Below are 16,128 nucleotides of genomic sequence, written 5' to 3'. Positions count from 1 at the left end.
ACTTCTTTATGGGGAAAAAAACAGATGCATCACAAAAACTTGTAGGTTTTTACCCTTACCCTTCCTTAGGTAAGTCTTCCCTTCTGCAAGCACCTTCTAGCTTCCTGCTCTGGAGGAGCCCTCAGGAGAGCTGGTGGGAGATGCCCCTTCTCCTGAGACCCTAGACCCAACTGACAACTGACCCTGCTTTCATTTAAATGAGGAAGGAAAAATATACAAGCAGATCATGCAGCTCAATATCAAAAAAATAAACAACCCAATCCAAAAATGGGCGGAAGACCTAAACAGACATTTCTCCAAAGAAGATATACAGATTACCAAGAAACACATGAAAGAATGCTCAACAACATTAATCATTAGAGAAATGCAAATCAAAGTAATGAGGTGGATGGACCCAGAGTCTGTCATACGGAGTGAAGTAAGTCAGAAAGAGAAAAACAAATAACGCACGTATATGGAATCTAAAAAAATGGTAATGATGAACCTAGTGGCAGGGCAGGAATAAAGACGCAGACATGGAGAAAAGACTTGAGGACGCAGCAGGGACGGGGAAGCTGGGATGAAGTGAGAGAGTAGCACTGACATATATACACTACCACATGTAAAACAGATGGCTAGTGGGAAGCAGCCGCATAGTATAGGGAGATCAGCTCAGTGCTTTGTGACCACCTAAAGGGGTGGGATAGGGAGGGTGGAAGGGGAGACACAAGAGGGAGGAGATATGGGGATATATGTATATGTATAGCTGATTCACTTTGTTGTGCAGCAGAAAGTAACACAACATTGTAAAGCAATTATACTCCAGTAAAGATATTAAATAAGGAAGGAAGGAAGGAAGGGAGGGAGGGAGGAAGGAAGGAAGGATCCCCGGAGGGGCTGCACCACAGGCCCTGTCTCAGACCTGCCAGGAAAACAGACAAATCATATCCCTAAAGAGGGGCAAAATGAGAAAGACTGGTGGGCAACAGCCCTGGTGACAATGGTATCATAGTTTTACTAACAGTTTATGACTTGAAACTTGTAATGTTTAGACTGTGTCCCTATGGACTGAATGTTTCTGTCCCCCCAGAAATCCAAATGTTAAAGCCCTAACCCCACAATGGTATTTGCAGGTGAAACCACTGGAAAGTAATTACATGTAGATGATGTCATGAGGGTGGGGCCCTCACAATGAGATTAGTACCCTTATAAGAAGAGGAAGAGACACCAGAGCTCTCTTTACACCACGTGAGGACACAGCGAGAAGATGGCCGTTGATAAGCCAGGAAAAGAACTCTCACCAAAACCCGACCATGCTGGCACCCCAATCCTGGACTTCCCAGCCTCCAGATATGTGAGAAATAAATACTGGTTGTTTCAGCCACCCAGTCTGTGGTATTTTACAGCAGCCCAAGGGGAGTAAGACACACAATTTTTTTGCCCTTGAAAAAATAATGTGAAAGTCACTCCTATACTTGATTATGGGAACACACAGTTTTCCAAGCCCTGGTTATGAACAACACTAACAATAATATGGCCAGTAATGACTGTCTCAGGCGCCCAGCTCTGGGGTGAGCTTCACACACATTATTTGACTCGCTTGCCACAACCATCCTAAGAGGCTGCCACTATTGCCACCTACTTTGTACAGGGAAGGACTTGAAGCTGAGAGAGACATGGATTCATTTGGCCAAGGTCACAGGGCAGTACATGGAACAGCTGGGATTGAAACCTCAGAGGACTTTTAATTTAGCTACAGTAGTTAAGCATCAATGTGTGTGCCTCCACAGAACCTCCAAGGTAGGTGTCGATAACTGATGGCCAACTGCAGAGGCCACGTGGGCAGATTTTTAACAGAAAGAAGTGCAGTGACTACTCATAAGGCCCTCCTGGTGCTGCTGGCTGTGGTGTGAAGGTGCTGTGGGGAGAACACAGTCAGTCCTTCTCCTTCCTCCTCTCACTCCAGAAGCGAGGAGCACTCCTTCCTTCTGACCCCAGCATGCCTGCGAGAAAGCCTTCACTGCGGCTAACTCCTGACCTAGGCAGGAAAGAATCAGGCACTACGGATTTCAATTTATAACTCTTCGATAATTGAGGGTGCAAGAATGAATTCAAAGAAAACCCGCTAGGTCTAATCCAACTGGCTTTCCCAGAAATAGACGTGTATCTGTGGAATCTGTTTCTGTATTACCTCATTGATTTTTCAATGTTCCCAGTATACCGGGCACAGACTGCAAACTGGGGCATACGCCTGTGCAAGTTTTCTTCATCGAGTGAGCTGTTTCCTACACTGTGTCAAGTTATAAATTTGGAGCTGTAAGGCACTGCAATATTAGGATTGCTTTGTTTTCTTGCAGAGCTCATTAACCACTGGCAATTAGCACTGTATCACTGCACAAAGTGGCATCATTTGGCAAGTTCTGTATCCACTACTATGAATGTGATGCTACAATTTAAACTTCACGTGCCATCTGCTGTCATGAAAAGATAAAGTAGGATGAAGAGGCTCTTTAGCCATTTCTTACTTTCCTAGCTACTGGAGGCTTAATTAAAACAAAAATGACAATGCACAACACTCACCACTCCTCTCTTGGGGAAAGGCCATCTTGGCTTTTTGGATTCTGGTGGGTGAAATTAAAGAAGATATATTAGTACTTTGAGTAACTACTGACAGATCAATGGAGTGCTTTACAAAACCTGCTTTTCAAATGAGCCAAACAGAATTTGCCCTGCTTTAATTCTCCTTCTCTTGAGAATGCACAGGATGAATATTTATATTTATGCAGATGAGTAAACATAGCGATGTTCCAACTGAAAGGCTGGTGTACTACTGCTACCTTACGGTGATATTGTCCTGTTTCAGCCTCCTTTTCCCCCCATCATTCAAGAAGAAATCTATAAAATGCAATAAAATGTTGAGTATTCTTTTAAGACAGAGTCACAGGACTTTAGGGCTGAAAGGACTTTATTTTTATACTGGAAACCACCCCAGCATATGCAACTTCAATAGCCTGACCAAACTTGAGACTCAGAGACTGCATCGGCCTGATAATCCCCAGGTGTGGTTGAGTGTAGATTCCTGAAATAGGGGCACATCAACCCATGTCACCAATCTTTAGGTTGGGGGCTTATTATCTCTATTGGCCACCATCCACATACTCCTTAGGAGTTGCTTTAAATGGAAAAGGAAGTCATTTTTCAGTAACACATTCTTTTGACGATCAGGAAGTAAAGAGATTAGATTGTGGATTCCTGATTTTTATGTCATTTGCATCAATCTCTAATGCTACCCAGAAAAACGTCGGAATCATCTCTTAGGTTTTGGTGAGATGTTCTGATAACTCAGTACACAAAATGGATGTTTTAAAGGTTCATCTCTGTTTCTACTAGTTTATCAGGAGACTGCATAATACTTCCATCAGATGAAAGCAATTACCTGAGCAACATTTACTAAAAAATTAGTGTGCTTGAGGGACTTTTCCCATTGGAACCCTGGAATCCAACCGATTATCCTGCTCATTCTGACCACCTTTTTGACCTTTCTAAAGGGGAGATTAGGTGGAACCTCCCTCAGAGACAAAATCTGCTTCACCTCTCTTAGGCTTCAAATGCCTGGAGGTAAATTATTATGTACAATTTGAACTGCAATCATTGGGGTCTCTTGTCTTAGCAAATTTCTCTCCTCTGCTTTTCTAACTTTAGGGGTAATTTTAGGGCCTTGGGAAATCTTCACAAGTATTCAGAAGAAAATTTAAATGTGTCTCTATTGAATCCCTAATCTTTTATTATCTTTATTAAGTTTTGCTGAATCAGAATCTATATTTCAACAATATCTCTAGGTGACTCATATGCACATCAGAGCTTGAGAAGCACTGCCTTAGACCATGATGGGGACATGAGAACTCTATTCTAACCTCCTAGAGAAGAGGGCATGGAGGGATATGGTGAAGAATGTTGCATATCTTTTATTGCGTGGTATCTACTGTGATGCCAGGCACACATACCTAGCAGAGAACTTAACAAAGAACACCATGCAGCAATTATGACCTTGTTCCTTAGCATGCTGTTTCTCAAACTTTAGCTGGTATCAGAATCACCTGGGGAAGCTTATTAAAAAACATATTGCTGGGCCCCACCCCCAGAGTTTCTAATTCAGAAGGTGTGGCATGGGACCCCAGAATTTCCCAGGCAATGCTGAAGCTGTTAGTCTGGGCCAGTATTTGAGAAGTACTGCTTTAGTTTTTAATCAGTTTAGAGCATTTGCAAAGCATCACAGAACATGTACTAACCTCTTAAGGTTATGCTGTGTTTAGAACTAGCTCTAATTTCTAGGGGCCTGTCCTTGAGTAGATCACTTAATTCCCTCTTGGTTCGTTCATTTGGGCATTTGGATTGTTGTGTCACATAGGACAGTAGATGTCAAAGGGCTCTATAAAGAGTGAAGAGCTATCCAAACATTAGTTATGCTTTATTCACTGGTAGCTTCTGACTTCCACACACGGAAGACTACAGCTGCCTGTGTAATGGGTGGTTGATGCAGGCTGGTGGAGTGTATACAGGGTTAGGAGTCAGGAGTCTCGATCCCATTCCTCTGACACAAACCAGCTGGCACCATGGCTAGGCCACTTCTCCTTTCTGGGTCTCACTTGGCACATATGTGAAGGAGGAAAGAGCCTGGTGGTTTTCCATGTGTGTTGTGATGGGCTATCCTGGGCTTCTAGGGATGCCTTGGAGGTGAGTCTTTGGGACCTGCCCCATTTTCAAGCACTACAACTCCACCTGGATCTGTTTTATAGACTGGATTTCCAAGTAAGGATTCTTTTGTAAAAAGAGCTCTGCTAAGAACAAAACCAGTTTAAAAACTACCAGGATGGATGATGATCTTGAAGTCTCCTTTTGGCTCTCAAAGGCTACCATCAGAATCATGGGAATGTGTCCTGAACACCACAGTTGTTCTTGTCTTTCACAACTGAGTTCAAAATGCAGACTTATCCCTAAGGCCGCCTCTCTCTAATCTGCTCTAACAGTCACCTGCTGACACTGGGCCCGCTGCCTCCACACGGTACCACCGTGGTTAGAAGATACCAGTGTGAGGTTGAAGGCCAGAACAGGGCGGGGGGGTGGCACTACAGCAATGACAGCGACGCTGCCCTCCAGCCCAGAGAGGGTATTCTGCTCCAGGATGGTGACCGTCACTGGTGTACCTGTTCCAGGTCCTAGATGTGGGGTATATTATTTGACAAGAGGACCTTTTGAGGAAAGGTCTATACCTTATCCATCCCTTATCCATCCCTGTAAGTGGAATGCCCAATACCAAGAGCGGTATTCAGCTGGTTCCAGTAACTCATGGCTGATGCTTGTGATGCAGGTGAGACATCTGTTCTAACGTGTCAGTGCCCATGTTCTACTAGTCATTAAATATTCTGAAAATACCCCTTGCTTATTGTAACACCCATCCTACAGCAGGTATGTAATATAAGTATGCTGAATGGACAGGACCTGAATTCAGCAGCAGAAGCGGGTGGCACAGGTAATCGGCAGCTCCATCTGACACCAGAAGGTCCCCGGGGAACACCTCAAGTCCAGGTAAGTTGAGCACCACAGAACTCCTCCTGTGCTCGTAGAATCTGTGTTTAAGAGATGGAAGGAGAGAGCTTACAGCTTACATGCCCATGCATGGGCACTCGGAAGTGACTGCTGGCAGCCCGATTAACGCCTGCTTTTTCAGGAGGCCACTCCAGGCTCCAGGCGTGGAGGTCTGTGATGACCCACACACCGCCCCATGCTTGACACCTTTTTGAGCCTTATTGACTGTTTATGATTTTGACTAATCCAAAGCAGAATAGCTCGCCTGGAAGTCAACATAAACATACTGGATATGTTCTGACTCAGGAGGACACTAGGAGAAAGCCCTTAAACACAAGAGTCTTTGCAAATTAGGAACATGGCCTCAGAGGGAACAGGATGCATGGGCATGGCCATGGCCACGACACCCCTAGATATTGGAGGCCGGTTGTTTAAAGACAGCTCTTTTGTTTTTCCTAGAGAAAAATGAGGACTGTTGTTGGAAAAGCTTAGCAAACAGGCTTATCTACCTTCTCCTTTCTTCTACCCTATTTCATGAAACTTCCTGTCTGTTGGATGTTCAGAAAATAAATGCTTGACATCAGACACAGTGGGGAGTAGCTCCAAAGCCACCGGACATTTGCCCTGTGATCACTAAGGAACAAAATGGGTAAGGAAAGATTGCATCGAATTGTAAGGATTTTGAGAGCTTCCCCATAATAGCTGTTCAGATATTCCTTTAGTCTATTCTGAGAATGAGAGATGCAATTCCTTCTATTTACTGACCAATGTAACCTCTAAATTCTCTTTTCATCAACAAATAGTTTAGCATATAGGTTACTTTACATACAAAGGAATTTTGTAAGTCTGACTTAGTCCCTCCTGGCTTCAGATAAACACATTTTTAAAGCATCCACAGAAGCCTTCCATAATCTGGCCCAGTTACCTTCCTAATATTCTTTACTTGGCAATTTATCCTCGGGAAACAGGGAATGGATTGTAATTTCCCACACAAAATGTTTCACATGTCAGTGACTTAGCTGGGAATGCTCTGCCCTCTCTGAACCTAACTCCTATTCATCCCATGAGATTTAGGGCCATGGATTATCTAAGTAACTTTACAGGAATTACTTAGATAAAATCAAGCTCAGATTTATTCAATTAGCTGCATTTCCTAGCATTTTAAAATCTGTTTTGACTTGCCTTTCTCTCCTTTTCTTTATTGGAGAATTTTAGAGTAATGTTGCAGGCACTGCTAGCTGCCCAGCCAGTATGCATGCTATCCACTTTTATTATTATCAAAACCCTGCTTTGTTGGGGATGGCATGTACCGAGTTAATGCACTGACAAGCCCTGACTCCCCTGCAGCTAGCAGAGGACTTGTGACACAAATCTGGCCAACAATATTTAAATGGAAGTTGCAGGGTGTGGCTTCTGGGAAAAAATTTTCAAAGGGGACAGAGGTGGCTAGCTTCTTCCTTTTACCTTTTGCCCTTTGCCCTTCTTGTTGTCATGAATACGGCTTGACAACTGAAAAGTATACCTGTGATCTTGCAAAGATAACAGCAGAACAGGAAAACAGAAGGAGCCTGGCAGGATGCCGACATCTGTCCTGGCCTGGGCTCTGGTTATAAGAGAAACATTCTTTATTTGCTTAGGTTGTTCTAGTTTGGTTGTTACATGCAGACAAATGCTGTCTTAACTGACACAGATCTCCTTATCCTGGACTTCCTTCTCCAAGAATGTCATCTTTCAGCATTCTGCACTCTTATTTGACTTTTTCACCATCTATTTATGATGAGGTTTGTAACAAAATCATCAGAGTTACAACTTCTCACAACTCTCCCTTTCTTGTTATTTGCCAACCCGATGTCCATGGTGGTTATGAGGATAGAGGGGACTGAATTAGGTGGGAGTTGGAAAAGTTACAGTAATTTGAATGAGAAATACAATTCTAGTTTCTTCATTTTGCAAACAGGACATTGGAACTGATACATAATGAATTAACAGTATACAAATCCAGCCAGGAATTTTCACAGTGCTATGCAAAAGGTATTAGATAACATAAACTTCTTCTTGGGAGCCCCAAGAAGTCCCCTGAAAAGAAATATTAGGGCTTCCCTGGTGGCGCAGTGGTTGAGAGTCTGCCTGCCGATGCAGGGGACACAGGTTTGTGCCCCAGTCCGGGAGGATCCCACGTGCCGTGCAGCGGCTGGGCCCGTGAGCCATGGCCGCTGAGCCTGTGCGTCCGGAGCCTGTGCTCCACAACGGGAGAGGCCACAACAGTGAGAGGCCCGCGTACCACAAAAAAAAAAAAAAAAAAAAAAAAAAGAAAGAAAGAAATATTAGAAGCTTCCCTGTAAACTTTATACTTCTCTTGATAAAGACCCTGGAAACATACAATGAGATTTGGTGTTTATGGGGATAGAGGGGATTGGGAAAAGTACAGTAATTTGAATGAGAAATGTAAGCTAGGAAAACTTTGGGAAAAAAGTTTACTCTTTGGAGCTTCAACTCTAGATGGTACACAATCTGATAACTATTATGAATTTGGCATGAGTCTATAAGCTATCTTTATATTCCCTGGGGACCTCAGAGAGGCCATAACTAATGGTGGAGTAGAAGAATTAGTCTTCCCCAGCCTCCTCTAGGCTGGTTTATATGTTTCTCTTCCATGCTTCTACAGTTCTCTGGAGCAGTGGTTAAGAATGTGGAGTCAAATTGCCTGGATTTTAATCTTTGCTGTGTGACCTTGATTGAGCAAGTAACCTCTCTGGCCCTGACTGCCATCTGTGAAATGTAGACAATAATCATACCTACTTCTTGTGTGAGGATCAACTAATCAACATAAAGTGCTTAGATCCATATCTGGAATTTAGTAAGCTGTCAATAAATGTGATTATGTCGGTTGTTGAATATATTATAATATCATGTTCTATTTATGTGTCTGTTTATTCCACTAGACTGCTACCTCCTTCCTTGCAAGAAGCATGTCTTATAATTTGCGTTGGTGGGTGCCCATTTAGTACTCAATCCATTGTTACTGATGAACACGAATGAATAAAAGACTCTTCTGATGTTGTCCTCCCTCAAGGAAAGTATCTTACTTTATAAGGTAGTTTTGCAGATTCATGTCTTATCTCCTCTCCTTGTATCCTAAGTTCCTACCTCCTGGTCTAAATCCCTGTGTTTAGTAAGGGCTCAATAAATATTTGCTCAGTAAATGAATAATAACCAAACCTGTACACACTGAGTCATCCATTGCTCTACTTTCCTGATGTGATCTCCTGCAGAATGTGTACTCCACTAATAGCTAGCTACTCAATGTTCTTTAAACTCACCCTGCACTTCATGCCTCCATGCCTTGGCTCAGGTAGTTTCCATCTGCCTGCCTATCTCCACTGAGCCTGACACACTCATATTCATCTCTAAATTCCCACTTAGATGCTCTCCCTCCAGAAGTCTTTTCCGATCTGCTCAGAGAGCGCCAATTCTCTCCCTCCCTACTCCCGCCTTGCCTCTTCATAATGATTTCATTGAAGGCTCATGCTGTGTCTTATATATCATAGAGTCTAAGCACCAAGTATAGAACCTGACATAGAATAGGTAATCGAATAAGCTTGTTGAATGAATAACTATGTTGACCTATAGAATGATATCCAGATAGTCCTCAAATGAATTTGCTTTTCCATTCTGGGTCATAATTGTATAATTATATGCATATACAATACACAAAGTGCAATTTGAGTCCCCCCCACAGCTTTTAAAGGTGATTAAGTTACCCCTATCCATTTCTTCCTTGTCTGGGCTACCTTGTGACATAAGGCATCCATTTGGGAGCACACAGGGCAGGTTTTGGAGTTCAATGTGCACATATGGAGCACGGGGAAGACAACTAGCTTGCATAGTGCTTGAGCCATGACCTTGGCTTTGTTGCCTTGGTGTGCAAAACCCAGTGATGCTCATTCTGGAAAGGGGGGCTTGCCCGTGGAAGGGCGTAACAGAAGCTCTGATGACTTTCTTATGTTCATCAGAAGAGGGTACTGGTTAATAAAAATATCAAGAATTACAGTTATAACCAGAGACTTAGGAAAACAACAGGAAAACATCTGCACATACTAACATGAAAAGACATGAACTGGTACAGAAAACCTGCCCTTGCATCACCCATGCCTGGCAGCCAACTAGATTTCTGGGCACTCTGCACAGGATCCCATGCCTGTGTCAGCCAGGGTTGCTCATCATTGGATTAGTGATATTAATGCAAATAGTTGCAATGAATTCAGAATGACTTTGCATTTAGGTCTCTTGGGGGGAGGGGTGTTGGTGGTTCCAAATTGGTATTTTATTTTTGCTATTCTAAAAGGACTGCTTCTGGGCTTCCCTGGTGGCGCAGTGTTTGAGAGTCCGCCTGCCGATGCAGGGGACATGGTTTCGTGCCCCGGTCCGGGAAGATCCCACGTGCAGCGGAGCGGCTGGGCCCGTGAGCCATGGCCGCTGAGCCTGCGCGTCCGGAGCCTGTGCTCTGCAACGGGAGAGGCCACAACAGTGAGAGGCCCACGTACCGCAAAAAAAAAAATAAAAAAAATTAAAAAAATTAAAAAAATAAAATAAAAAAATAAAAGGACTGCTTCTCATAAGACATGGCATGCACACAGGGTCACTGTATCCAGTTCTGGATTGATTATCCACTGGAAGCAATCACTGTAATAAATTCAGACTTTTTATCGCCCTCTTCCAAACAAAATGGTATGTGCATGGGGTCATGGCATCCTGTGTGAAGAGGGTGGGGAAGAGAATTTTGTGGTACCTAATTTCTTCAGAGGGAGATTACCATGCCGCGGAGCGGCTGGGCCCGTGAGCCATGGCCGCTGAGCCTGCGCGTCCGGAGCCTGTGCTCTGCAACGGGAGAGGCCACAACAGTGAGAGGCCCACGTACCGCAAAAAAAAAAATAAAAAAAATTAAAAAAATTAAAAAAATAAAATAAAAAAATAAAAGGACTGCTTCTCATAAGACATGGCATGCACACAGGGTCACTGTATCCAGTTCTGGATTGATTATCCACTGGAAGCAATCACTGTAATAAATTCAGACTTTTTATCGCCCTCTTCCAAACAAAATGGTATGTGCATGGGGTCATGGCATCCTGTGTGAAGAGGGTGGGGAAGAGAATTTTGTGGTACCTAATTTCTTCAGAGGGAGATTACACTAAGGAATGAGCTGATAATAACTGCAAAATGTTTGGGGTGCGGCCGGCAGGCCACTGTCACTATGTAACTACAGTATAGCTTCTTGCCACCCTTTATTTGTTTGAAAAAGTACACTAAACAAACATCCATGGGAAACACTTTTTTTGTTTCTTTGTTTTTGGTTCAAGGCTTGGCTGTTCTGGTTCTTTGTTTCAGGACAAAATTCTGGACCCAGGAGGTTGTATGACTAACTGGGTGCCTGACCCAGACTTCGCAGCCCTCTCGGGCTTGCCAGCCACCCCACTCCCCACAAACCCAAACACAACCACACTTTCACTAACCCTGAGCTGTGCTGCCCCAGGCCAGTCAGATCTGAAGGGACTAGTCCCATGGTTTCTGGAATAATCTTGTCTCCTTTCTGGTACCAGAATTTCTCCTTTTTCTGTCTTCTGCTGAAGATCCGAAGGTCCACGGTGTGGGCTGGGACGGCGACAATTTAGAGAATCCAGAGAATGCTCCCCCCCTCAGTGGAGGAGGCCACACACTCATGCGTCACACTCAGGAATGAGCTTGTGCTCACGTGTTGGTGCCAGAAAAGTTTCTGGCGGGGGAAATGTGTCTCCCAGTAGATCTCAAATACATACACTTTGTAAAGAACAGATTGGTCACGGTGAATATTATTCTAACTTAAAATCAGCCGGCACTTCCTGAGCATGGGCTCTCACTAGACATTCTGTTAAGAGCTTTACATGCATTATCATATTGATTTTCACAAGTACTCATGAAGTGGAAATTTCTGTTCTCATTATAGAGCTGAGGAAACTGAAGCTTAGAGGACAGGAACTCACTTAAGGTCTCATTGTTAGTGAACAACAGAGCAAGAATTCAATTCAAATACCCAAGTCTGACTCCAAAAAGACTTGTAAATGGAAGGAGAGAAAAGGATACTACAAACCATTTCAAAGCACTAAGCGTTTTTTAAAATTGATATAATGGTGGTTATTACTTTAGATAAAAGAGGGTGTGGAGTGGGTTGAATGGAAACCCCTGCCCCCCCACCCCCGCCCCAATATATGTTCATCTCTTCACTCCTGGAGCCTGTGAATGTGATCTTATTTGTAAAAGGAGTCTTTGCAGATGTATTTAAATAAAAGATCTCGAGATGGTTATTTTGGATTATCTGAGTGGGCTCTAAATCCCATGACCTGCGTACTTATAAGAGATACTTAGAGAAGAGACACAAATAGGAGAGAAGGCCACGTGAAGACAGAGGCAGAGATTAAAGTAATGCAGCCATAGCCCAGGAACGCCTGCATGAAGAAGGAAGGAAAGGTCCTCCCCTACAGCTTTGAGAGGGAGGGTGGCTCTGCTGACACCTTGATTTTGGACTTGTGGCTCCCAGAATTCTCAGAGCATAAATTTCTGTTGTTTTTAAGCCACCAGTTAGTGGTAATTTATTACGACAGCCACAGGAGACAAGTGAAGTGGGCAATGCAACTGAATGGCAAGGGCACCTGACTTAGGACTGTGATTCCCAACTCTGACCTTCATTACGTGTGACCTTGGCACGTTGCTTCCCAGGGCCTCAGTTTCCTTATGTGGAAAACAACTTTGAGTGAGACCCTTTCCATCCCTCATGATCTATGAATCGAGGGTTTAGGTTTGCTCTTATCTTCCTCGCCAGTGGGTGGGGCAGTAATTATGTGATGACCTTTATCTTGGCAGAAATGTTTGAAGATGAATAATTAAAGCTCCTCCTTCAGAAATATGACAAATATATCATTTGCATTTTTTAAAAAACAGATTCCTTGGGTTTAACATACACACACCACACTATGTATAAGATAAATAACGAGCAAGGACCTATTGTATAGCACAGGGAACTCTACTCTATATTCTGTGATAACCTATATGAGAAGATAATCTGAAAAAGGATGAATATATGTTTATGTATAACTGAATCACTTTGCTGTACACCTGAAACTAACAAAATATTGTAAATCAACTATACTCCAATAAAATTAAAAAATAAAAAAAATGCAAGAAATAAAAAAAAGATTCCTTCTGTACAGGGGGCTTAAGCCAAGGACTACTGGGCTCTAATTCCCAGGTGCAAATTTTAAAGGAAAATAACAAAGATACTAGAGAATATGGGGAGGGAGGTTTGCAACTGCCCTATAGTGATATGTGTGTCTTAATGGAGTAAAAATTTTATTGAAGGTGCTAGTGTTTGGATAAGGCACAGCCTAATCCTTCCCCTCTGCTGTGAATGTTGCCCAATGGTTTTTTTTTTACCTTAATAAAAAGTACAATTGAGTTTTTTACTCTAATATTTTTTCAATTTCACTGTTGTAGACTGACAATAGTAAGATAACCCAAAGGTTTTTTTTATCAGGCAAGCTTATCAGGCCTCATTCCTTGTCTGATAGTGAAATTCATGGTAAATGTACCTTTCCCAGCAGGCGGTTTTCCAGTAACTGTGTGACTAGAAAAAGTATGTGTTCTATTTTAGGAATCATAGTATTCTACCCTATGGTAGAGATATAGTGCAAATGGGAATGCTTGCTTATAACTGAGTTAATTATACAGGAAGAGCCAATTAAGAATCAGTAACAATCTTTAAAAAAAATCCCTTTTAAGAAATAATCAGTAGTGGCGGAGAAAAGATGGTGGAAGAGTAAGACGCGGAGATCACCTTCCTCCCCACAAATACATCAGAAATACATCTACACGTGGAACTGCTCCTATAGAACACCCACTGAACGCTGGCAGAAGACCTCAGACCTCCCAAAAGGCAAGAAACTCCCCACGTACCTGGTTAGGGCAAAAGAAAAAAGAAAAAACAGAGACGAAAGAATAGGGACGGAACCTGCACCAGTGGGAGGGAGCGGTGAAGGAGGAAAGGTTTCCACATACTAAAAGCCCCCTCCCTGGCGCAGACTGTAGGTGGTGGACGGGGGGAGCTTCGGTGCCGCAGAGGAAAGGACAACCACAGGGGTGCGGAGGGCAAAGCGGAGAGATTCCCGCACAGAGGATCGGTGCTGACCAACACTCACCAGCCCGAGAGGCTTGTCTGCTCACCCGCCGGGAAGAGCGGTGGTTGGGAGCTGAGGCTCGGGCTTCGGTCGGAAGCTGGGAGAGGACTGGGGTTGGTGGCGTGAACACAGCCTGAAGAGGTTAGTGCACCATGGCTAGCCGGGAGGGAGTCCGGGAAAAGTCTGGAGCTGCCGAAGAGGCAAGAGACTTTTTCTTCCCTCTTTGCTTCCTGGGGTGCGAGGAGAGGGGATTAAGCGGGCCGTGTAAAGGAGCTCCAGAAAGCAGCGCGAGCCACGGCTGTCGGCGCGGACACCAGAGACGGCCGTGGGACGCTAGGGCTGCTGCTGCCGCCTCCAAGAAGCCTGTGTGGGAGCACAGGTCACTCTCCACACCTCCCTCCCGGGAGCCTGTGCAGCCTGTGAGCCACTGCCAGGGTCCCGGGATCCAGGGACAGCTTCCCTGGGAGAGCGCGTGGCGCGCCTCGGGCTAGTGCAACGTCATGCCGGCCTCTGCCGCCGCGGGATCGCCCCGCATCCTTGCCCCTCCCTCCCCCCGGCCTGAGTGAGCCAGAGCCCCCGAATCAGCTGCTCCTTTAACCCTGTCCTGTCGGAGCGAAGAGCAGACGCCCTCGGACGACCTACGCACAGAGGCGGGGCCAAGTCCAAAGCTGAACCCCAGGAGCTGTGCGAACAAAGAGGAGAGGGGGAGGTCTCTCCCAGCAGCCTCAGAAGCAGTGGATTAAAGCTCCACAATCAGCTTGAAGTGCCCTGCATCTGTGGAAAACCTGAATAGACAGCGAATCATCTCAAGTTGAGGAGGTGGACTTTGGGAGCAAGATACATTATTTTCCCCTTTTTCTCTTTTTGTGAGTGTGTATGTGTGTGCTGCTGTGTGAGATTTTGGCTGTATAGCTTTGCTTTCACCATTTGTCCTAGGGTTCTGACCGAACCGTTTTTTTTTTAATAAAATTTTTATTCTTAATAATTATTTTTTATTTTAATAACTTTATTCCTAGGGTTCTGACTGTCCCGTTTTTTTTTTTTTAATAAAAAATTTTTATTCTTAATAATTATTTTTTATTTTAATAACTTTATTTTATCCTACTTTATTTTGTTTTTTTTTTCTTTTTCTTCCTTTCTTTCTTCCTGTCTTCCTTCCTTCCTTTCTTCCTCCCTTCCTTTCTTCCTGTCTTCCTTCCTTCCTCCCTTCCTCCCTCCCTTCCTTTCTACCTTCCTTCATTTCTTCCTTCCTTCCTTGCTTTCTTCCTGCCTTCCTTCATTTCTTCCCTCCTTTCGTCCTTCCTCCCTTCCTTCCTTTCTTGCTTGCTTCCTTCCTTCATTTCTTCCTCCCTTCCTTCCTCCCTTTCTTCATCTCTTCCTTCCTTCCTTCCTTTCTTTCTCTCCTTTCTATTTTTTCTCCCTTTTAAGAACCAACTTCAGGACACTGGTCCACAAGAGACCTCCCAGCTCCACATAATATCAAACGGCAAAAATCTCCCAAAGATCTCCATCTCAACACCAAGACCCAGCTTCACATAACGACCAGCAACCTAAAGTGCTGGACACCCTATGCCCAACAAAGAGCAAGACAGGACTACAGCCCCACCCATTAGCAGAGAGGCTGCCTAAAATCATAATAAGGCTACCAACATCCCAAAACACACCACCAGACATGGATCTGCCCACCAGGAAGACAAGATCCAGCCTCATCCACCAGAACACAGGCACTAGCCCTCCCAACCAGGAAACCTACTCAACCCACTGAACCAACCTTAGCCACTGGGGACAGACACCAAAAACAACGGGAACTAACAGGGACCAGTCCCCACCACCAGGAAACCTACTCAACCCACTGAACCAACCTTAGCCACTGGGGACAGACACCAAAAACAACGGGAACTACGAACCTGCAGCCTGCAAAAAGGAGACCCCAAAGCAAAATGAAAAGACAAAAAACAAACAACAGATGAAGGAGCAAGGTAAAAACGCACCAGACGTAGCAAATGAAGAGGAAATAGGCAGTCTACCTGGAAAAGAATTCAGAATAATGACAGTAAAGATGATCCAAAATCTTGGAAATAGAATAGACAAAATGCAAGAAACATTTAACAAGGACCTAGAAGAAATAAATAGGAAGCAAGCAACGATGAGCAACACAATAAATGAAATTAAAAATACTCTAGATGGGGTCAATAGCAGAATAACTGAGGCAGAAGAATGGATAAGTGACCTGGAACATAAAATAGTGGAAATAACTACAGCAGAGCAGAACAAAGAAAAAAGAATGAAAAGAACTGAGGACAGTCTCAGAGACCTCTGGGACAACATTAAATGCACCAACATTCGAATTATAGGGGTC

The 16,128-nt window shown here is 43.9% G+C and overlaps 1 protein-coding gene across 1 annotated transcript in view; it reads right to left on the bottom strand.

Annotated features, from left to right (window-relative positions):
- The window catches only part of PLEKHG7 (pleckstrin homology and RhoGEF domain containing G7), a 90,285-nt gene that overhangs the window by 57,535 nt on the left and 16,622 nt on the right, over positions 1–16,128 (bottom strand). Inside the window, 2 exon segments of the mRNA XM_024127164.3 lie at positions 2,560–2,600; positions 5,479–5,606. Coding sequence (XP_023982932.2) covers positions 2,560–2,600; positions 5,479–5,606 — 169 coding nt within the window.

This window comes from Physeter macrocephalus, chromosome 6 (genome assembly GCF_002837175.3).
Source record: "Physeter macrocephalus isolate SW-GA chromosome 6, ASM283717v5, whole genome shotgun sequence".
In the NCBI taxonomy this organism is placed as follows: domain Eukaryota; kingdom Metazoa; phylum Chordata; class Mammalia; order Artiodactyla; family Physeteridae; genus Physeter; species Physeter macrocephalus.
The sequence above is the reverse complement of the archived record's forward strand: the minus strand, read 5'-3'. Positions and strand labels throughout refer to the sequence as shown.